General features: G+C 34.1%; 2 protein-coding genes across 3 annotated transcripts in view; one reads left to right on the plus strand and one right to left on the minus strand.

The window, feature by feature from the left end:
• Positions 1-19,945, plus strand: part of LOC110112941 (TOM1-like protein 6) — a 29,807-nt gene extending 9,862 nt beyond the window's left edge. Inside the window, exons 3-10 of one of the 2 annotated variants that reach the window (XM_020845338.2) lie at positions 2,878-2,956; positions 3,120-3,218; positions 4,989-5,102; positions 16,497-16,645; positions 16,783-16,864; positions 17,427-17,512; positions 18,459-18,671; positions 18,755-19,945. In XM_020845338.2, coding sequence (XP_020700997.1) covers positions 2,878-2,956; positions 3,120-3,218; positions 4,989-5,102; positions 16,497-16,645; positions 16,783-16,864; positions 17,427-17,512; positions 18,459-18,671; positions 18,755-19,670 — 1,738 coding nt within the window. In that variant the 3' untranslated portion in view covers positions 19,671-19,945. Of the gene's footprint in view, positions 1-2,877; positions 2,957-3,091; positions 3,219-4,988; positions 5,103-16,496; positions 16,646-16,782; positions 16,865-17,426; positions 17,513-18,458; positions 18,672-18,754 lie in introns of both variants that reach the window. The other variant, XM_020845339.2, reaches the window with a different exon arrangement.
• A 1,761-nt stretch (positions 19,946-21,706) lies between these two features.
• On the minus strand, positions 21,707-24,358 carry LOC110112944 (phosphopantothenoylcysteine decarboxylase; the record flags this gene model as incomplete). Its single annotated transcript, XM_020845345.1, is given in 2 exon segments — positions 21,707-22,085; positions 24,028-24,358. Coding segments are annotated over 2 exon segments (627 nt in total). The 3' UTR covers positions 21,707-21,788.

Consider the following 24,358-nt stretch of genomic DNA (forward strand, 5'->3'; position numbering starts at 1 on the left):
CTGAAGCTTACATCATTTTTCTTTACAAATAATACTGGAGTTTCCCATGAAAATGTACTAGGCCTAGTAAATGATTTATCTACTAATTCTTGCAAGTGACTTTTTAACTCTTGTAGCTCCTTAACTGTCATCTAATAAAGTTCTTTATTGGTTCTAAATCTAGTAATAATTTAATGGTAAAATCTATTTTTCTTTATGACGACAACTCATGCAAATAATCTGAAAAACACTTCCGGTAATCTTTCATTACTTGTATATATTTCAACTATTTAACTTTTTAGTTATATCATTTACCCCAACAAGAAAACTCTGGTGCCCATTATTTAATAATTTGTAAGCTTTCAAATAGATTATTATCATTAATAACAATTTATCTTCAAATTATGTTCTTTCCTCCAAGAAAATAAAATTTAACCTCTTTCTTATTGCAATCTATATTGGCAAAATGGCTAGATAGTCAATCCACCCCTAAAAGTACATCAATTTCATGCAGTGATAATACATTCAGTTTTGTCTCAAATTTTATTTTACTAATATTGATGTTTATCTAACATAAATTCTCAGTATTCATAATTGATCCATTTGACATCATAAGAGTTAAAGTTGTAGGCATTTTTGAAATATTCAACCGCACTAATTTAACAAATTATTCTGAGATATATGAATGTGAAATTTCAGCATAAAATAAAATTTGTACATGTTTATTTTGAATTGTTATGATACCTATAATAATATCAATAAAAAAGATAATAACAACCCCTAGATACTCCACAATTTGTTTATATATATATATATATATAAAATGAAAAACATCCATATAATAACTTCAAGTGAATCCTTAGCATCTTATTATGATAGTGCATACACTTTAGGCTGAGTATTTTGTCGGCTTTAACTTAAACCTGAAATTGATGCAGTCGACTCTGTTACTCTCTTTCTGCAAATATTCCTTTGAAATGATCAAACGCTGACTTTTATTTCTGCTGAAGGCTTTTGCCTCAGGGTAGGATAATTTTTAGCCATGTGTTCAGGCCAACAATGCCCGAAGCAAGTATTTATTCTAGAAAAACATTCACCCTTATGCTATTTTCCAATTTTCTATAATTATTTAGACTAGACTGACTTCAATTGCTATTGAATTTTGGCTTCTTCCTATTGGATTTTTCAGGTTGCAAAAACTGTCTAGACAGTGATTCTTATGAACCTTTCATGCCTTCTATATTTTCTCTTTTGAAATTCACATCGTTTCTGAGTATTTTGAACATCCTTTTTGACCTTCTTGACCCTTTTTCTATTAAAACGGAATAGTCATCTATTCCTAAAGGACTGAGCGATTGCTTGACTGCATCTCTTAATCATGATAAAAATCTGTGATTTTTTTTTTGTAGTGTATACAATCCAGATGGATACCTTGACAGAGTAGTAAATTCAGCTTTGTATTATATTAATGATCTATCTCCTTGAACGGGGCCTAAGGAATTTATCATGTATTTGCCTTTTTGTAGAAAAGGAACAAACTAATATATGAAAATATGCATAAAGTATTTCCTTTTAATCTGCATACCGGCACAAATTTATTCTAATATTATCTCCTCCACTATCTTTCAGCTTCTCCATCCAATGCAAATATGGACAATGATATGGACAATTATCTCCTCCACTATCTTTTAGCTTCAAGTTTACTCTAATATTATCTCCTCCACTATCCAAGATAAAAGAGAACTAGGAATTTTTATCAAATCAGATGCATAAAAGTGAATAAAATATGAACATGATTAACAAGGAAGACTTCAAGAAAAGATGAAAAGATTACTTGGGAGATTCATTATTTTAACCCTAAATAGTTTGGATAATGATGATAATGATGATGGTGATCATCAGGATTTTGGATTTGATTGTTGGAAAGCATCGCTAAGTAAAATTTAATGATAGGTAACAACATATGGTTGCTGAATCTTTATTTTCCATTGTGGCATTTCCTTTTCATGTTACATCATCTCTCAACTAGCATACCCTTCGTGTTTATAGTTATCGGTTGCAAAGCATGATCAGGTTTAATCTGTTCTGGCACATTTCTGAAATTATATTTTATGCATCAAAATTGAATATGCTGTTTTTCATTCTATGATCTCAAGTTTCTGTTCAAGATCTGCTAGGAGATTTAGTTGCTTTGTTGCAGAGATTTGGTTTGATGGTTTCCTGCTATTCATCAGTAGTTATAATGTTAAGATCGTTCACTTGAAATTTGGCATTGCTTATCTGTGCACCCGACTTTCACTAGGTTTTGCATCTTCATTGAAAATTTTATTAAAATTTATAGAACCTTTGCATTTAAGTTGCATATCATTTTGGAGCAGTAGTGTTGCATTAGAAATTTTTACACCTTGATACATTTTGCTTCACCAAGTTTCAAATTTTTTTAATACCTCATATTTGTTATATTTTTCAAAATGTTGTTTTTTCGGTTGTGTTATGCTTGAAATACTTGTTCAAATTTCAAATCTCACTGAGCTTGGGAATATGTGAAGCCTGTGGATGGGAGCATACTGCTGTTGACATCTGCATAAAACCTTCAGTAGCAGAAATAGCCTTTATGTTAGTTTCTACTTTCAGAACTTTTAAAACACTTAGATTTCGTATTTTCAAAGTTGAGGACCCAATTAAACCTTTTTATAATTCGATGAATCTTCATGCAAACTTTTGGGACCTAATTTGTCAAATAATCTGAAAACTTCATGCAAACTTTTTGATCTTATGTTGATTGTGCTTAAATTGTGGTGACATGATTTAACGTTCTAACAAGATTCTATGCCTACTCCTGTTTGTTTCTCAAATATCCTTATGGTTGCTTTAATAACTCAATGTCATTCATACCAGGCAAGCAAAAGATATTGTGAAAGCTGTGAAGAAGCGTTTGCAAAACAAGAACCCAAGAGTTCAGTTTCTTGCTTTAATGGTATGTGTTGAACAGTGAGAAAGCTTGATCTTTAGCCTATTTCTTTTATTCTTGCACAATTTCCATGTCAACCCTTGGCTTGCGAATCTCGTTATCCATGTAATAGAACTGACATGAAGTTCTACCGGATTTCAGTAGCAGTAACCTGTGTCAACCTTCGCAGCTTTTGGAAACAATGATAAAGAACTGTGGTGATTTTGTGCATTTCCAAGTTGTTGATCGTGAAATTTTACAAGAAATGGTCAAAATTGTCAGGAAAACCGTAAGTTCCACTTCTTTTTCTATTTTTTCAAGTTTTCTCTTTTCTACCAGGGAAATCCTACTGAAATTTGCCAACATTATCATACTGTGGTGCCTTTTTCATGAAATAATCTTGGTTTGACTTTGTTCCGTATAAACTTTAAGAATTGCATTGGGCTTTCCTAATGATTAGACAGTGAAATGGTCTATTTTTAGTACTAACTTTTGATCTGGCAATTTCAAGCACAAAAGATTACAAAATTTCAAATGCAGATATAAATTCTGGACAAATATAATGATATTGTATACTCTTATTTCTCGTCCTTCTTTCCATCTGAATGTGTTTGTTTACTTTTAAAGATACTGTTTTTTTTTGTCACTTTTAAAGCTAATATTGATTCTTGAAGAAGTGGAAAGATCCTGACAAGTCCTAGCAAAGTGTACTATCAATTTTCAAATGCATATTTAAACATGGTGTTAAGAGCACGAGAGTATTGGGTTTAGTCGCACATCGAATAATTTAAAATATGTTGATGTTGAAATATATAATGGTTGGCTCTCATCCCTAGACTTAAGCTTTTAAGTTGAAAATGGGTTTGGCCACACATGTATCGAATTTAATTTTATCCCCTTTTGATTCGCACTCTCTAATTAGTGGCATCAAAGCTAATAGTTTGTCTGAGATTAAACAGTTATTATAGTATGTGGCTCTCAATGGTTATTCGTTTTTTATGTGATAGTTGAGCACAATTCAAGATTTGGTGACTTTCATGACTTCCCCTTGTGATTGGGTGGCTTTTATTACATAATACTTGATGTTTAAAAGTTTTGTTTAAAGGGGGTGTGATTGATATGAAAAGTTTTCATGTAAGGTATCTTATATTAGGGGAAGATTGTTAAGGAGTATGAAAACATTAAGTTTAGTTCCCCATTGAATATTTAAAAATTATGTTTGTATTGAAATATCAAGTGGTTGATCCTCGCTTCCAGGTTTAAGCGTTTGGGTTGACATTGAGTTTGATGACTGGGGTTTTAATTTCAATTTTGTTCCTCTTTTGGTTCAAATAAGCCATTTTTCTCTAAATAAAACATTTCTAATTCCCTCCCAAATCTGAATTCAATTCAGCCCCTTTTTCTTAAATAAATCTTTCTTAATTTCTTCCTCAATCTAAATTCAATCAGTCATCTTTCTCTAAATAAATTTTCCTAATTATTTCTCCCCTAATTTCTCCTCCTTGCATAGTGAAGATTAAATCCCCGGGCCCCACAACGTGGGCCCCCTTGGTGTATCAGAAAGCTGAAAGGAAGAAAAGAAGCGAATTTGAACGTTGGCTGTTTTTTTATAACTAAATCTCTATATTGTTAATTAGAGCAGATTTGAATGTAGGCTGTTTTTTTACTAAACATTTCTATTGTTAATTAGAGTAGTTAGTTGATTACTGACATGCTATTAAATTAATAGGCTTATAAAACTTTGGAGTATAGAGGTTAGAGAATAATCAAATTAGTTTGATATAATTTAGTGATTATTTGTTGCACGGTTATTTGTGCTTTCAATGGACGTTATTTAGATGTGTTGGGGTGGGCATTGCACCCATGATGCGGCACCATCTTTTTCCCTATGATTTCTCATTGTCATCTTTGACATTTTGGGAAAATATTTGCTTATGCCTATTGTACTACTAGATGTATAGGATTTTTTTATTATTTCATCCTAGCATCGATATAACTAGGCTTCTTGCTTGTGATTTATTAAAGACTATTCTCACACTAATTATGATACTTCTTTCAGGCGGATATTCAGGTGAGGGATAAAATTTTGATTCTGCTAGAATCCTGGCAAGAAGCATTTGGTGGAGCTGGAGGAAAGTATCCACAATACTACTATGCATATGCTGAACTTAAGGTATGCAATTTTATTCTCTGCTGCAACATTCTAAGATATAAACACGAAGAACCATGATTTTCCTTTTTTTCATTATATTTTTCACACCAGGATTCTTTTCAAAATGCTCAGTGGGCTGGAGCATGTTTTTGTGTGGCCTGTGTATGCTGCAATCAAGAAAAGGATTTGTGTTGCACTAGATTTGAAAATAACTTGGGGAAATGTAAACAAATACTAGGGAAGAGAGCTAGGAGGAAAGTGTACACAACCTTATTGAGTTAAGAGAGAGAGAGAGGGTGTTGATATTAATTCAAGCTCAGGATGCTGGTAAACAACTATTATAATGCAGGCTCGGGTTTGACAAAATCTTATATCTCTAGCACTTTAATAGGGGGACAATAATGTCATGTGGAACAATCTCAACTATAGGTTTTGGCTCTATCTCATACTCTATTTAGTTACTATACCAAAGGCTAACTTGATCCCTTGGAGTATATTTCGAATGTGGTAATTGATAGTCCTTAAGTGATTTTAGCTCATCCTCATAATAATCTTCGATCAGTCAAGTCCAAAGAGCTCATAAGTTCTTTCTTAGAATTTTAGGCTTAACCTCAAGTGCCCGCAAGTTCAAATACTTCATCACACTTGGTAATGATTGCACGGAACTTATCAACATCATCAATAGCATGGGTATGCGGGATAATGAAGAGTACCCTTGCTATTTTGAAAGGTAACACTCATGGCTATGTCAAAGCATCAAGTCTGTCGATAAAATTCTAATGTTTGTTGGTCACTCAATGAGATCGAGGAGATCGATCAAAGTAATTTGACCTATAATGAGTATCATATTGATGATGATATTATGCATTATCTTCATGATATGATCTATTATGATCATGCAATGAAGTACATAATTTTCCTTATATTTTGAAGATAGAGAACATAGATAACATGATAAGAAGAGCATAGTCTTTTATGCCCCTTATCATGATAAAGATTACCATGATATTTAGGTGAATAACGAGAATTTTCTTTTCTATCATTGTTATAATCGTTATGATAATCAGTATAATAACTACATGTAACAGAAGATGAGCCTGGAAGAAGATGATTAAATCATGGATAGTATTGGTAAATTAAGTGAGTTAGAGATGAGATTATATTCTACAATCCAAATGGTGAATTGACTACAATATTGCAGGAAAACTGGGAGCTGCTTCTACAAGCAGTGATGGAAAGGTCTATAAGTGGAGAGTATGGACTGCATGAGGGCAATAACAAGGTGCTTGCTTCCGTGGAGGTTGATAGGGTAAGAAGAATTAAGATAAGATTAATATGGTGGGTTCTCTTTGGGTTAACATTGGAGAAGAGGAGGCTGTTGATCGAAGCTAGGAAAGGGATGATGAGATTTAATTTTGGTTAAAGATGACAACCTAAGTTATAGGAAAGATATGGATGATTTTGTTGATATAAGGATAGAATCTCAAATTAATTTGGTAAATATTTGATTTCCAATTAATATGGGGAATCAAATTAATCGAAGACTTTTTTGATAATGGGAATAATTGAGGACTAGGTTTATTGAATATTTGTAATCATATCTTGCTAGAAATATTTTCAAAATTGGAAGAGACTTGGTAAAACTGTAACAGCCAAAATATTGCACCCACCTGAAACCCTGAGCCGTGTTTTAGCTGTTGGTAACGAAGGTCGCATGTTGCAATTAGGTGAGCTTTTGGCAAAGGAAATTTAGCTAAGCCTTGAGGTATGGGTAGACGCCTTTTAAAGTAGATAAAAGGTTTACAGCATGAATTCAGTAGGTAAACAATATGAAACTTTCTGCATTCAGTAGCAGCTGAAAGCAAAATACAGCACCAATGTTTGAGAAAACAGATTTCTGTGAACTGAAATTTAGCTTGTAGAGCATCCAATTGCTGTAACAGAATGTCACTGATATAATTTCAAGTTTTTGGCTATATGTTGGAGGGCAGCAAGAAAATGATAGGTTTAGGATTGAACTTTGTTTTGCCACATGTGTTTTTGAGAGATTTACTGCCAGTAAATAAGGTGTAGTGCAGGAAGCAAAATAGAAGGGAGAAGAAGATGGTCATGGAGAAAGACTTGGGAGGATACACCTTTAAATTTTTTTCTTTTCCATAAACACCTCTTGAACTTGAATTTCTTTGAAATTTTCATTTGTATTTGAATCATCATCTCCAAAGAATCCAAGTTTGCTCTGATGATTGAAACCTCAAATCTCCAATGAACTTTGGGGTTGGCTTTTAAATGATGGAATTAGAAGTGAAATGATTCTTGTTGCATAGGGTTTGAAGATAACCTGGAAAAATGGAACAAGAGAAAAGGGCACAACCCTAAGGGTGAGCAAGAGAGGTAACACATCCCAAGAGGATGAGAGATATATCTTTCTTGGTTTTGCCTCGCAGCATTGATAAAAAATGATGCATGTGATGCAATAGGATAATTCTTATGATGATTTTGAACTTAGAAATAAGTGCACAACCTGAGGAGTAGAAAGAAGCATAATAAAGGGTACACTCTGGGGTGGAGTGCGAATGGGCATGCAACCCAATATGAGGGAGAGGAAGAGGAGAGTATTCAAGCAACTACGCTTTTTTTATTAAATTTAAATGAGAATTTAGCTCTTAACAGTATATAATGGAGAAAAATGATTCATGTAGCCGACCCCACGTATTGGGATAAAGACTTGATGTTGTTGTTCAATTGATTCATATAGTTCTAAGCAGTTGGTTTGTTGAAGAGGGTTCCCAACACATACTTAAATAATTAATGCAAATAAGGAAAGATATAATCTATGATGCACAAATACAAATATGGCGACACAGACACGACAGAAACACGGGACGTCAATTATTAAAAATATAAGACACAAACATGGGTTGGACACAACATTATAACTTTTATATCTTAAAAATAGTTTATAGAAATTGCGTTAGCAAAATATTAAGAATAATTAAAAAAATAATAAATTATTTAATTAGGATTTGTGCTTAAAATGATTAATATTAGGATGTCGAGAGTCGAACGTTGATGTCGTGTTTCAAGCATCAATAGGAGAGACAACAATTTTGTCAAGAGTTAACATCGAGCGTCGATGTCGAGACAACATAGTAGTCTATGTTGAGATGATGCTGGAAAAAGATGAGATGTTGAAACGACGCAAGAGCATGATTGTGGAAGTAGAAATTGCTGGTGTCAAATTTTGATTTTCATATGGTTTTAAAACATTGATTTTTTGATGGCGTTGAAAGTCGATGTTGCGAGGCATTAGGCTTTGTTATGAAATCCTATCTACGATTTGCGAAAGAAAAATTAAAATAGTTGTTTGGGGAATGGGGTATTGAGTGCGGGCAATTGATTTGGGGTTGTTAAGAGGAAATAAAAATTTTAGCTTTTATTTTTTAATAAATAAAAAATTATAATAATAAATTTTATAAATATTTAAGGCGCACATGTACAATTTTTTTAATATTATTTTATTCATCTTCGGCGATCTAATACCTATCGCAGGCTATTGAACTCTAACCAACCAGCCCAATCGACCCACGATCCCACCTACATAACTCCTTCAAAAGCACGGAAGAATGGAAGACACCTCTCTCTCTAGCCATTTGAACTTACGCTCACTTGGTTGTCTAGAGATTTGTCATCATCTCTGTTCCCGATCCTTTACACATGCCGCACGAAGTCACCTCCCACACAGGCTCCTGACCGCAAAGCCGCAGCCCCGCCTTCGTTTACGAACTTGCGATCCCCTGGCTTTAATCACCTGTCTTTATAACATGGCTTCGATCAAACAACCCGAACAAGTTCTCGAACCCGATCTCCCAAGTCTCCCACACCTGCGACAATGTCTCCAAACCCCGCTCCCTCACGCACGACTACACCCGCTCAGACGACCCAGCTGTAGGCTCAACCTCTCGATTTCCTGCGCCCAACTGACCAGCCCAATCAACCCCTACCTCTGTTTCTTCCTCACAGCCAAACCCGAGCACTTCTTTGCCCCTAAGTGATAGGGATGTATTATAAAAATAAATAAATAAATAAGAGAGAGAACAAAAGAAAATACAGGTATCGATATCGTCGATTGGAGAAGTTGAAAACCAATTTTGGAACCAATCAACGTTCCGAAGCCCTCGACCATTAAATCCTATCCAACGGCGGATTTGAAAGCATAAACAACTACTTAGAAGCCTTGAAGACTAATGTCGGGATTAATTCTTCCCCCGAAGCCCTCAATCATTGATTTTAAGCCGATTGAGCGGACTTGAACGGGCAAGCGAACTCACCAACCTTCCCTTGTGGGGAGGGGGTGCCAAAAGGTTAATAAAATTTTGAGGAAATGTCGAATTACAAAATCCCCTTAACAAATATTTCATTGGAGGACCAAAAGACCTATACTGGGACCCATTGTTGTCCCGAAGCTCTCGGCTGTTGAATCTTATCCAACTGGGCGAAGTAGAAAGGACAATTGCCCTTCGGACCTCCCCTCATGAGGGGACATCGGGAGCTTGTTGAATTTGAGAGTCAAAGAGTTTTGACTAAATTAAAATATTATCTAATTAATTAACGAATCTATTTAATTAATTTAACTAATTACACTAATTAATTAATTTAAAAATAAAACCAAAATCATCTGATTAATTGATTAATCAATTTAATTAATAAACTAATTAATTTAAAAATGAAACTTAAAACATAAAACTAATCAAAACTAATTGAGTAATAAATTTAAAACTTAACTAATTTTAGTAATGAATAGATTAAAACTTCAGTAAATTAAATTAATTATTGAATAATTTTAAAATATATTTAAAATTTAAATTTTAATTAAATAGTTGACTAGTTAATTTAAAAATAAAATTTAAACTTTAGTTAATTAATTAAAATTAATTAATACAATTAATTTAAAAATATAATAAAAGAAAGAAAATGAGTGTTTGTACTATACAAACCTAAGTACAACTCACACCAACTAAACTTAAACTTCTAAAACTAAAACACCAAAACTCTGAACAAACTCAAACTCAAACATGAACTCCTGTGCAAGCTCAGAACCTTTGCAAGCAAACAAACAAAGGATAAATGTAGGACTGTCAACAAAAACTTGTATTATGAGCAGAACACTGTGTTGTAGGTAAAACAAGCCGCGAGAATAAGGTGTTGTCACTACAAGTGCTGAAAGTAAAGGTATTGAAACTAAAGCAGGGGTACTAAAGTAAAGGCAAACAGCTAAAGCAGGAAAGAAAGCACTAAAACAAAAGCACAAGTATTGGGGCAGTAGGAGGTGCAAACTAAATAAACAGTTGTTTAGAAAATACAAACTAAATGGTTGTTGGATAACTCAACCAAACTAAAACCTATAGGTTACTTCTTAGGAAAGTCGTAAGATCTGGTATTTGGGAGACTCCTGAGAGAAGCATTAGAACTCCTAAACTCAAACCTACATGCAGCTTCCAAGGGAAGCCGTAAGATCTGCTATTTGGACTACTTATAATAGAAGTAATAAGACCCGTTCTTAATCAATTCATTAGGGAACTTTCAAGCGAAGTAAAGAACTCTAAAACCAAAACCTACGGGCTACTTCTAAGTGAAGCAGTAAGACCCACATACTAGGAAAACTTCTAAGTGAAGTACACCAACCAAAACCCAAAACATCCAGGCTATTTCTAAATGCAGAAGTCATAAGACCTACCCAAATATACAATCCACTTCTAAATGTAGAAGCTGTAAGACTTATCCAAAGTTCCAAACACACAAGTTACTTCCAAGGGAATCCATACAACCTGTTGTATGGGCAACTCCTAAACAAAATCTTAAGCCCCGACATAAACCTAAAACTATCGGGCAACTCCCAAACGGAGCCGTAAGCCCCGACCTAAACTTAAACCTATCGGGCAAACCCTAAATGAAGCCGCATGCTCTGATCCAAAGCTAAATTATAGGCAACTCCTAAGCAGAGCCGTATGCCATAATCCAAACAAAACCACCATAACACTAAAATTCGCATCTAACTATTACAGTTTACTCGAGATTCCTGAGAGGAGGCAACCTTGACTATTAATCATATTCATTGAACACTACGATCAATGATTGTTAATGCTGGTAAACTAAACATACGGTATTCCTGGAATAACGGGATCATGGGATCTTGATTGAGTCTACCTCCATCCCCTACAACCAAGATTAAAACACTTACACTTCTAAATGTTAATTTATCCTTAATCGAGGTTCACTTCTATGCGATAGGAGTGGTAATTAACTATGAGAGCTTGCGCTCATAGGAAATAGGAACCCATAACTAAATAAACCTCAATATACTTATTGGGGGAAATCTAGTTAATTAAAAATCCAATCTACCTCAAGAAAAAATGGAACCTTAAGCCTAGGAAGCGGGGTTCATGCCATAAGTGCCATCTTTTCCTGAGCGAAAACAGGCGTGTCAGACGCGTGTTGTATCCAATACATGTCAAACACCTCATTGAGGAGAAGTGTCCATGCATCATTAAGATATAATGTATTCTTATTATATACTAAAAAATGAAATATATTTAAAGCTAGTTTAAAAGTTATGTACACGTGATGATGATTTGTAGGGAGAAGAACTAACAATTATAATGGTTTGGCATCGGTTCATACCTACTGAAAGAAACTCTTCTTTGTAGAGTTTGAAGTTGGTGATCATGTTAGCGGTGGGGGCAAAATAGGAATATGGATATTTTAGACAGAAGTAATATGAAATAATTCGCTTTAGCTAAGGACACCACCAATTATCATACCACTGTGGATGATCAATAATCTGAATTAGAATGACATGATGGTCTAACAATGGCAGCAATGGTAGAATAAAATCAATCCGTTTACTTGGTGATGTAGCAGGCAACAATATAAGAGACTTTAGAATGTCCTTTATCTCCATGTCAAAATGTTAGTGAACAATAATAGTAACTAAAGATATCACAAACTCGGCAATATAATGTTTCTCTAGCAGTGGAACAATACATCACATGGAGCAATCTTAATATCATGTTCTAATATAAGATCCTGCTAAAACTTAATCGCTTGTTCAGAGCATATGGCCTGGGCCCTAGAACTAACTTTGAATTCGGAAAATGACAATCCTCTTCAAGAGCAAACTCATCATCAGAGATATTGGGTTGTGTTCATAAAAATCTTTGATCATGTCCAAAGACTGAGTGGATTTAAAAATTATTTCTTAAAATTTCAGACTCAACCTTAGGCATAAAACTAAGCTCATGTCTGGGGACATCATCCCACTTTAGCTCGACCAGATATGATTAACATCCCAAACAACATGGGAGTTTGAGGATAATGGAGAGGATTGCTGATTTGAAGGGCAACACTCAAGCTTGTAATTGAGAACATCAAGTTTATTGATATGAGTATGATGTTGCATGTTTCTTATCCATAGAACTTGATGTTGTGAAAGGTAACACTGCACATACAAGATTTATAAAAAGTTCAAAGCCATACTCGAATGTTCATAATAAAAAATTATATAGAAGCATGAATAAAGTAGATTTACGACTGCATGCATCTCTTAATAATAAAGAATGGAGAAGAAGAGGTCGTAAAGCCAATCATGAATAATTCGGATAAGGCTGATGATGATAAAATATATTTCTCCAAACAACTTCTTTGGATGCCACCAATTCATCCTTAATGAAAAAGTAAAATAGACGGGAAAGTTGATACCATAGCTTGCCAAATAAAGATCTTGATTAGAGATAACCCATGTGAGACAGTAACTTTGTCTTGAGCTCAAACCTAACAGTGAATGGTACAGAAGAAAAGAAGGTACAAATTGCTCTTATTGAGCTGAAATTGCCTTGTAATCATCGGCAAAGTGGATTGGGAGACTCTCCATGAGAGTAGGAGCTTCAATAATAATCGATGGGAGGAGAGTCGTGATTATTGGCTGATGTTTTGTGTATTGTTGTATGTTGGAAGAGAAAGAGTGGGTAAATGAGAATTTTATGTACAAAACTTTGAGAAATCCGCATACACATTGGATTTAGAAAAAGCACTCAATTAGTCTCACGAATAATTTTATTTATCGGATATCAATATTCAATAATTTGATTGCAAGTTATCAATCCTATTTATAGAAATAGTGCTATAAAGATAAGGAAAAAAGATTTTGAAATCAAATCTTATCTTATTCAAAATTAAATCTAATCCTAACAAACATTCAAATTCAAACCTAATGTTAGCCAAAAGAATAATTCTATCCAATAAAATTAATCTAATAAAAATATTAGCAAATTAGATATAAAGTATGGTTTTAAAAAATTATATGATTCAGCTGTTCTGTAGCTTAGTTCAACTCTTGCTGTTCGACCTATGAAAAATTAGTTTTTTTATGATTATACTGGCTGAATTGTACTACATCAATTTATCTGATCATTAAATAACTCTTTTCCTGAAGAGTTTGTAAAAGGAAGCCAAGGCGAAGGATGTGATGCCACTAGATCATTTGATGGAAGAAAGGGCCATGAAAAATATAGGGAGGAGCAAAAAAATTAGGAACACCTATTTGGAGGCTTACATGTTGGGTCACTCCCAATTTCTTACACCTAAGATAGATTTGCAATGTGAAATGACAATGGACTAGATGATGATGGAGATATTGACATCACAAACTCAATCTCTAGTAGGTCTAGCTGAAATAAATGATAATCATTAGAAGTGGTGTAAGAAGGAGAAAACTCCACGTATGCAACTTGAATCAGAATGATAACAATATATTTGCCTAACATAATAATTTTCATTAATTAAAATATTCTTCAATTTGAAGTCATGGGCTTTAGAGAACTAGGGTTATAATTCTAATCTAATCCTATCTAAAATTTAAATTCAAATATAATATTGTCCTAATAAGATAATTAGGTCTAATAAAATAAATTTATTGAAAGAAACATGAATAGTCAGCTAAAAATAAAAATGGACTAAAAGGTTTTCAAAATCAACTTGGTTTAGCTCCTTTTTACCTCTATTCGACTCCTTTTGATTGGCTTATGAAAATATAATTTTTTATTAGGCTAAATTATCTTGTTCTGAATCAATTTACCTGTCCAACAAATAATTATGGGAATGGAATTAGGAAATAGAGTTGTGGTACATGATATGAGTTACGATTTATGAGGATTAGGATATGGTTTCAAGGGATGTGGTTTTATGGTTTGGATTGTTTTGGGAAGAGATCGGGGCATTAGATTTAGTGTGTAGGTGATGAAGCTGGTATTTGACTCTAACTAAGCGATTGATGTTAGGTTTTGAATTATGGTTGATAAGAAACTAACATATTTCAAGAAGATTGGCTCTTGTATCAAGATTGATGGAGAGGAAGAAGTAAACGTCATGGACACAACTTGGAGCAATTAATATATACAATTTGTATCAAAATGAGAATACTTGATTGACCTCATGCTATAATTTTCATATTTATAATTTTTTTGTCTATTAACTTTGCAGAGCACATGAGAATAATATTGGCATTTATAAAACAATCTTGTGGGAGAAAAGATGGTGATGAAGAGACCCGTTGGAAAACATAGGTTGTGTTATTTTGTTGAAAGGCTCATTAAAAGATGGATGGTTGGATATACTCAAATAAGAGGTTATAGTTGATTAGGGGGATATGTTAGTATGGGACTTGTGCGATGCTACTTGTGTATGCTCATTTTGTATCTTGTCTCTAAGAGTAAAGCCAATCATCCGTCTGAACATCCTCATCTCTGCAACATTTAACTTAATATTATGCTTCTATTTTAATATCGAACATTCTACACCATAAAGCATTGTTGGTCTCATCACCATCTTATAGAATTTTCCCTTAAGTTTGGAGGGGGGGGGGGGCTTTTTCTATCACACAACAAGCCCGATGCATTCCTCCACTTCAGCCATCCAACTTGAATTCTACTAATAATATCCTCATCTATTTCACCATCACTCTGAACAATAGGCCCAATATATCTAAAACATGTACTTTTATTGATGGCTTGATCGTCCAAAGTCACAATCCCCCACTAGATATATTATTACTAAATTACACTCCATATATTCAGTTTTAGATATACTCAAATGAAAGCCTTTAGACTCTAATTTGACCTCCATAATTCAAGTTTACCTTCAACTCCCCCTCCAGTCTTATCAACAAGAAGAATATATCATCAAAAAGTATACACCAAGGCACAACCTCTTGCAAATGTCTAGTGAGAACATCCATGGCTAAAGCAAAAAAGATATGAGCTTAAGGTTGATCCTTGGCATAATCCAACTGAAATAGGAAAATACTTGGTCAAACCACCTTGTGTTTAAACACAAATAACAACTCCTACCTTAATGGCTTGAATATAAGCATTATTAACCCCCTTCTTTTCCAGAACTCTCCATAACACTTCTCTTGGAACTTTATCATATGCTTTATCTAAATCAATAAATATCATATGTAGATCCTTCTTATTCTCTATATACTTCTCCATGAAACCTCTCAATAAATGTATAGCTTTAATAGTAGACCTACTCAGCATGAATCCAAATTGATTTTGAGAAACATTATTATCACACCGCAACCTATGCTTAATAACTCTCTCCCATAGTTTTAAAGTATGATACATTAACTTAATGCCTCTATAATATGCACAATGTTGTGCATCACCTTTATTCTTAAAAATATAAATCAACGCACTCATTCTCCACTCATCAGACATCCTTTTATTCTTCAAAATAATATTAAAAAAGCATTTTCGCACCTCTAATAGAATATCATGTCCAACAGCTTTTTCACATTTCATTTTCTTTAAAGTCTCTCTAACTTCGGTTTTACTAATACGCCAATAAAATTAAAATCTATATTTTCATTTAGAGTGCAAAGGTCACTAAAGTCAATCACATTCTCACAATCTTCTTTGAAAAACAACTACTTTATAAATCTATCAAATCATCTAGCTATTGACAGGAAAGTTCGGGTCTTGAACAATATTTAGCCTTAGCCCTCCTAACTGGAGTAATTATGTCAACATCCTCATCACTTTTAGTTAAAAACAATTAATTAGGCTATCATAATGGAGCATGTATTGTTAGTCTACTTCATATTAGATTCTGCCATCTTTCTAGATTGAATGAATTCCCAAAATTTTTTTCTTTAATGAGCATGTATTGTCAACATTTTTCTTTAACTAGATGACAATGGAGGCAACTAATCACTGGTTCGACACACCTTGCATGGACGCCTATCTGATTTAAGGAAATTAACAATTTTGGCATCATAAAATTAATGCTCAATTAATGACCACTGAATTTAAAGAAATTTGCTTCTTAATCTTGGCTAACCTTGAGCATTGTGATATGCAGACCTCTGGGATTAGATTTCCTGAACGCCAAAAAGATGCTGCTCTAATATACACACCTGCTACACAAGCTTATCACCCACAAGTAGGATATGGTATGCCCAGCAACTCTGTTGAAAGACTTGATGATGCAATTGAAAATGGAAATCTTAGGTGACATTCCTAATATTTTTATGCATCCATACACTAGTTTCTGCTTCATTTTTGGTGCGTTGGGATTGAAATATGGCATTGTGTATATGCTATTTGCTCTCTTGTTCTTATTCCAGCTTTTATTATTTTCTCTTCAGTTTATCAGACTTGAAAAACATCCGAAGTGTTATGGAGTTATTCATTGATATGCTGCAGGCAGTGAACCCAGAAGATCGCACGGTAAGTAAATCTTGGAATTTAGGATTATTAGTCTGTTTTGTAGCTTCCCTCCGATAAAAGATATGAGATTTCTTTGTTAATGAATATGAAACTTCAACTTGGTTTTGAATGTTTTTCCGAGTATGTTTACTTAACTGCTCACTATCAGAGAATAATTTTATTTCAGAGCAAATACATCTATGATTTGTGTCACTAAGGCTTCGTTTGAGACAACTTTCTTACTTCTTTCTAAAATAGCTTTTTAGTAAAAAAAATTATAAACTATTTTTTTTTTACTAAAAGCTGCTTTAAAAAACAGTAAGAAAGCCATCCCAAACGAAGCGTTTTCTTAAAGCAGTTTTTTAGTACATAGATTTTAATTTTTGTACTAAAAAGCTGCTTTAAGAAGCAATAAAAAAGCCGTCTCAAACGAAACCTAAGTGAGCAAATTGAATTACCCGGATGTTCACATTTTTCTACTTCTGCACTCTCTTTACTTGATTCAGCCTATATTCACCAAGACGTGTGGATTTTAGTTGATTGGAGGATTTGGATAACACTGGTTTATTTTACTGCTTTTTAGGCCGTTGATGATGAAGTTATCACGGATCTTGCCAGCCAGTGTCGTGTAAACCAAAAGAAGCTTATGCAGCTGATTAATTCAACCGAGTAAGTTAATTTTAATTATTTTATGATACTTATAATTTTTACATAAGTTACCCATAAAGATTATAAGCCTCAAACCTATATTGTAGGTAAGTTGTAATTTTATGTTGTTGTGTAGCACGAACTAAGCATTTACTCATTGTGCTTTGACCAAGCTTTGCATATTTTTTATATTTAATTTTGGGGATCACATTTAGTAGGTTGCCTTTCCAACAACAAACAAACAATCTAGATTTCCTCTCTAATTTTATGTTAAGTGTTGCAGGGATGAGGATGCTCGGGTGGATGAGTGGCTTTACTCTTAAAGATAAGATACGAAATGAGCATATACATGAAAATGTTGGAGTACCTCCAATGGAAGATAAGATTAGAGATAGTCGCCTTAGATGGTTTGGGCCTAGTTTGATTGGATGTTTTTTGTGCTTTTTCCTTTTTAAAATGGTAAATTTATTTCTTGTTTACTATTTGGTTCCTCAAACCACGTTCCCAATAACACCATTTTTTTTCATTTTTATGCTGTTTTGAAAAAGTTTTTTATATATACTTCTCCGTTAGAAAACTCCTTTCTCTGAACCGATGTTTCTTAAAACTATCTTTTACAAAAGTACCGGATAAACAAACAAAGCCTTGGTCTCATAAAACGGCAGTCTTCCGATGACCCGGTTAGGAAAGTAGATGTATTAGATTTGATTTATGCTAAAAAAGGTAGAGGTAGACCTAAAAAGACTTAATGAGAATTTGACTCTTAACCAGACATAATAGAGAAAAAGGATTCATGTATACGACCGCACATAGTGGGATAAAGGGTTGTTGTTAGGTTGCCTTTACATTATAATTAAAATTTATTAAAGTCAGCCACCCTATATCATTGCTTATTTGTTATTTTCTTACTTTTGAAGCAATTTTGAAGGATATAATGGTTGACTTAAGAGCCTTATATGATTTGCAGGAATGAGGAGCTATTGGGAGAAGCTCTTGCATTGTTTGAAAATTTACAAACTGCATTTGCAAGACATGATGCAATCGCTTCCGGGTCGCCTTTGCCGCCTGAAATAGCTCAGCCATTTTCAAGACCAAGCATTCTTCCTCCATCTGTTCCTGCTATTCAGCATTTTGATGACAAAGAGGTAGAAGAAGATGACTCAACTTCTTTAGCTCACAGGTCTCTCAACCAATTCACAACTCATCTTAAATCTCGAATTCTATTCATCGATGTGTTAGCCTACAATCTTTCGATTTCTGCAGAGATTCTAAATCTAAAGCAACCGACGATCACCTGGTCTCACCAAACCATAGCGACATCACTACCCCAACTTCAACTTCAGGTGTTTCAGAAGCCTCATCATCTAGTACAAGCAATGCAATAGTCCTGCTTGATCCTTCAATGCCAGAAACTACCTCCAAGAAAGAAGAAGACATGATTGATCTCCTCAGCCTTGTTCTATCGACCGACCCGCCGCCTCAAACACCCCCCGCACCGCTTCCTCAGTCGAACCATAATCAAAATCCATTCTCTACTTCTCCCAATCTGCAACAGTATCCTAACAATCCTCAGCCCATCACATCGAATGGTAATTACGCAAGCTACGACAGTTATGTTGCACCCTGGGCTCAATCTGTGGTTTCTCAATCGCCGGCATCATTACCGCCAAATTTTCCTCAGCAGCAAGTGATGCCGTACCCATATAACTATCAACCTCCATCATGGACTCCTCCTGGAGTAAGTTCAAATCCTTTCCTATCGACGGCCTCCCTCCAGTATCCAGCAATTCCGCCTCCGATTGCTCCAGCTGCTTCTGTTCCTGCAACCTCCTTTCAGTATCCAGCTCCTAAGTCTACTACTTCTCCAGCAAACTCCTTCCAGTATCCAGCTTCTCAGAATTCTATGGCTCTTGTTCCAGCTGCTCCTGTACCAAGTCAGGATTCCAAGGCCATACAGAAGTTTACTAACTCAATAGGCTCAAGAGAATTCCATCCAAATGCTAATAATTTAAAGCAAGCAGGTTCGTCGATGGCCCCGAAGCCGTATGTCTCGCCGGATAAGTTGTTTGAGGGCCTTTTAGAGTTGAGGAATCCTGATGGAAGTCTCAAGTCTAGAAATGCTTCTACTCTGTGGGGCTCTTCCGGCGACGGCGACAGCTTGACTGGTGGAAGAAAATAGCATGCTGCTATTTGACAGTTTCTATATATGTTTAGGATTTTTCATGCAAACAGATTTACATTTTGTTCATATAGTGAAGGATAGGTTTCCTCGCTTTAATTTGTCTTTTTTTTTATTGCATTTGAATAGTTTATGTAATTTAAGAATGATTTTATTATTGCTTTTTAAAACAGCTTTCTAATAAAAAATTGTTTTAAGAAGTAATAAGAAAACTGTACTAAATGAAATATTAAACAATATAAATGTGTATAAGTAATAACATGTTTACTTGGACATGCTGCAGATTGGGTAATAATGAATTAAATGCAATGATTATTTTAATAACTAAGTTGAAATTAAAATTTTTATTTTTTAAAAATATACTAAATATTCCATCTAAATTTTGGACCAACTGATCAAACTGCAATCTTTGTAATGTAAACAAACTAAATTTATGTTCTAATAATTTTTTTGTTCTTATGAGAAATGCTGATGTGATTGCAAAACCCACTTATTATTATTATTGTTATTAAATTATATTTTAAATGTGAACTTTTTTAGAGCATTGCAATATAACTGATGGTCTCAGTTTGAATTGAGAAGGGAGAGTAGATGAAGAGAGTAGAACCAGACAGATCTTTTGAAAACAACTGAGTACATTAGTTTACTATAAAAGTAACTGTAGTTTGTAGCTTAGAAGTCTTTGGATTTTTTTTTTTTCAAATTAAAATTTAATTTAGTTATTATTTTAATTTTTTTCACTGTTATTAGAAAATTGTGATTAAAAAATATTTTTTGCAATCATAATAATGATGTTTAGAAAATAGCTCCGGTGAAAGATAGGATTAGAGAGAATTACCTTAAGATAATTTAGTCATATAAAATGGTGATCTTCCAATGATCTAGTTAGTAAAATAGTTGTATTAAATTTGATTTATATTAAGAAAGATAGGCACACCTAAAAATATTTGATTAAAAAATATTAAAAATAATATTTTATTATCATATTTAAATGAAAATTTAACTCTTAATATCACATAATGTAAAAAAACATTCATGTAATATATCTCACATAATGGGATAAAGACTTGATATTATTATTATTGTTGTTATATAATAATAATATTATTTTCTTAATAGAAATTTCATTATAAATTTTATAAAATATTGTAGATATTTCAAACATACCCTAATTGCATTGAAACCTCAGCATCTATCACTCCAAACAGAAAAAAAATCATTCCAAACGGATCTAACAAAATTTGCCATAACTATTTTGCTAAGAGAGAACACAAAAATTGGATCAAATATATCACAGCAAACAACCCAAAAATTTTAAAGTAATGAGCAAAAATTACTACTAATATTTAAGTAAATTTGCTCTTATTTCAAATATATTTCATTATGATGTTTATCAAAACATAATTTTTTTTACACGCAACAGCGCGTTTGTTTGAGCTTTCACCACAGCACTATGCTACTTAACTTTTTTCTTAGTAAAGCATTATGTCAAAACGGAGAAATTATTCTATGCGGACACTCGACCGTTCAGAGGCAAATTAGAACGTGTCACATCACCCGGTACACAGACCTAATACACAACAAAAAAAGTGATGTGGCGCATTCTAATTTGCCTCCAAACGGCATCCGTATCCGCACATAATAATTTCACGTCAAGATGTTTATAAGATACAATTCCTGGAATTAAAGAATTGAAGAACAATCATACGGGTGGTCTGACATACATTTTAAAACAAGGAACTCACAAATATTCATATATAACTTGTCTATATGCATTTATTTTAAGTAATTACTTATTTCTATATTCATATATCGAATTTTTTATATCTTCAATTTTAAAAAATATGTTAAATTATGCATATTATTGAAGGTATATATCATAGAAATAACTAGATATATTAATAAAAATAATTTTTTTAATAAATATTTGAAATTCATCAAATAAAATAAATAATATTTCATCAATTCTATTATTTGTATTAAAACTTATAAATCTATATCTTTTTAAAAATAACCCTATTAGTTAGACTCTCCTGTAGTTCAAACTTGATAAGAAAACTAAAAATTTAACTACAACAAGATTTGAAAACTTGGTCATATTCAAATTTGAGCAACATACTACTCAACTTGACTAGATTCATTTACAACCTTACCTTTTGTGAAGGAAAGCACCACTGCAGCATAGATGGTAGAAGGCTCAGCCATGGCGCCGTTTCCATAATCTCCACAAGCCAATCTCTTTGTGATAGGGGGGATTATGGTCATCCCAAGCTGACAAATTGAATGAAGATGACTCTTTGTAAAAGGATTGTTCCACATAAAAGTATTCATGGCAGGTGCAATGTACACCGGTTTGCTGTAGTCCCATGCTCTTACAATGCATGTCAGCAGGTTGTCGCACAATCCTCCAGCAATCTGAAAATTTGAAATAAACGGGTATTTATACTACATAAGAAAGTTGTAACAACAACAACAACAAGCCTTTGTCCCATTACGTGGGATCAGCTACATGAATCCTTTTTCGCCGTTGTGTTCTATTAAAAGTCAAATTTTCATTTAAATCTAATAAAGAAATATCATTTCTAATATTTTCTAACCAAATCTTTTTAGGTCTACCTATATCTTTCTTAACATAAGTCAAATTTAATACCTCAACTTTTCTAATCGGGCAATCGGAAGGCCTCTGTTTAATGTGACCAAACCATCTAAGGCGACTCTCTATAATCTTATCTTCTTCCACTGGAGCTACTCCAACTTTATCATGTATATGCTCATTTCGTATCCTATCTCTAAGGGTAAAACCACTCATCCACCTAAGCATCCTCATCTCTGCAACACTTAACTTAGTATTATGAAATGACATGGGTATAAATAAGAACATAATAAATCATTTCAAGGGGGATCATAGCTTCAAAATGTGTAGAGCTCCAAAATGATATGAGTTGATTTCAAGGCAACCTGCAAACCTCAGTTGTGCAGCATAGTTTACTCCCCCGCAGAAGGCTAACTCTTCAGGACTACAAAAGTGCTTATGTTTAAGCCATTTGATAGGTTTGAGCACTAAAAATTCGCAATTTTTTCATACTTAAGCTCTGTATTAGAGTTTACTCCATCATACGGTTAACTCTTCAGGGATGCAACAGTGCTTATTATTAAACCATGTGAAAAGTTATGATCATGTTACGGTTCCGGGGGAGCCGACCAAACCGGCTGTTAGACCGGTCCTCTATGGACCGGTCCAGCCGGCCCAAACCCTTGGGCCGGTCCGGTTCACGTACAGCAGGAGGAGGCCGGCGGACACCATGGGGGAGAAAAGGGTGGGGTTCATCTGAATTTCAAACACAATCTTGGAGCGAAAAGGAGGAGAAGCGAGGACAATTAGGTCCTTTTGTATTAGATTTGAATTGTATGCATTAAGTAGGGAGTAAAGAGATGATTAGGGTTATGTGATATTTTGGTGAGAGTTTTCTTGTTCTTCTTTGGTGGCTAGGGCTCTAGATCGAATTCTAGAGATTGGGAGAGTGCGATCCTCCTCTCGAAAAGAGGATCCTTGTATCTTTGCTATTTTCCTTACATCTACTAGTAAAATACAAGTCTTTTCTCAAGTTTTCTCGCAGATTTTCCCGGATTTCCCTCTGTTTTTGCTGTTTTCCTGCTGTGAACAGCAGTGTGCTTGGAGATTTGCTGTAAAAGTGAATTTTCAAGTATTTCCTATCACCGGCCCAGGTGAGGCCGGTTCAATTCTATAGGAGGCAGCCCAAGCCACCTCCTTAAGGACTTCCGCCTAAACATGTGGGCCCCCCTTGGGTGACAATTAGAGAGAGGGTAGGGGAGCGGCTAAAGCTTTGCAGGTTAATTTGAATTTGGGTTATTTTAGGAAGCTTTTTATTAGGAAGATGTGTACTTAAAGAAGATGAGAGGTTAAGATTGGGGAATGCATGATTTGAGTTGTTTTCTTGGAGTCTTCCTTGGTATCTTGGGCTCTAGATCTATAATCTAGAGATTGGGAGAGACGATCCTCCTCTCGAATTGAGGATCAATTGTATCTTGCTTGGAGTTTGTTTGGCTTTGATTCTACTATTGCAATCTACTGTTTTTTTAGATTGATTTCATCCAGATTTTCTTGTTTTTCTTGCTGTTTTGATCAATTATTGCTAGGGTTGCTTGCGAACTCAAGTATTCCCTCTTATATTACTTGCAAACTCAAGTATTTCCTATCAGATCACTGAAGGAAACCTTGCTTTTATTTGAGCAAAATTTATGAACAAGAGGCAAATAAAAAACAGTATGATAACTAGAAGGCTTGATGACACCAGAAAATAGATAATGTTCTAATAATGTTAGAAACTAAATGCACCTTGGCGAGAGTATTTGCTGACAATGGCGCAATAACCATTGCATCTGCCCATTTTCGTAGCTCAATGTGCAACACTTCATCACTTAGCATCTTCCAAGAGGACCATTCATCATCATCCGTGTAAAGTACAACATCCTTTGGAAATGAAGCTTTATCTATAAAGTGTAAAGATGATTTGGTGGCAACAGCTTTAACTTCAGCCCATTGCGTAAAAGAGTAGCATAGAGCTTCAAACTTAATTGCCGCAACACTTCCAGAAGCAGCAAGGAGGATCTTTGGTTTCACTGGTTTTACTGAAAGAATGTCTTCATTCATCTGATTCTCCGCCATT

The sequence above is a fragment of the Dendrobium catenatum genome, unplaced genomic scaffold (genome assembly GCF_001605985.2).
Source record: "Dendrobium catenatum unplaced genomic scaffold, ASM160598v2 original_scaffold_61322, whole genome shotgun sequence".
NCBI lineage: Eukaryota > Viridiplantae > Streptophyta > Magnoliopsida > Asparagales > Orchidaceae > Dendrobium > Dendrobium catenatum.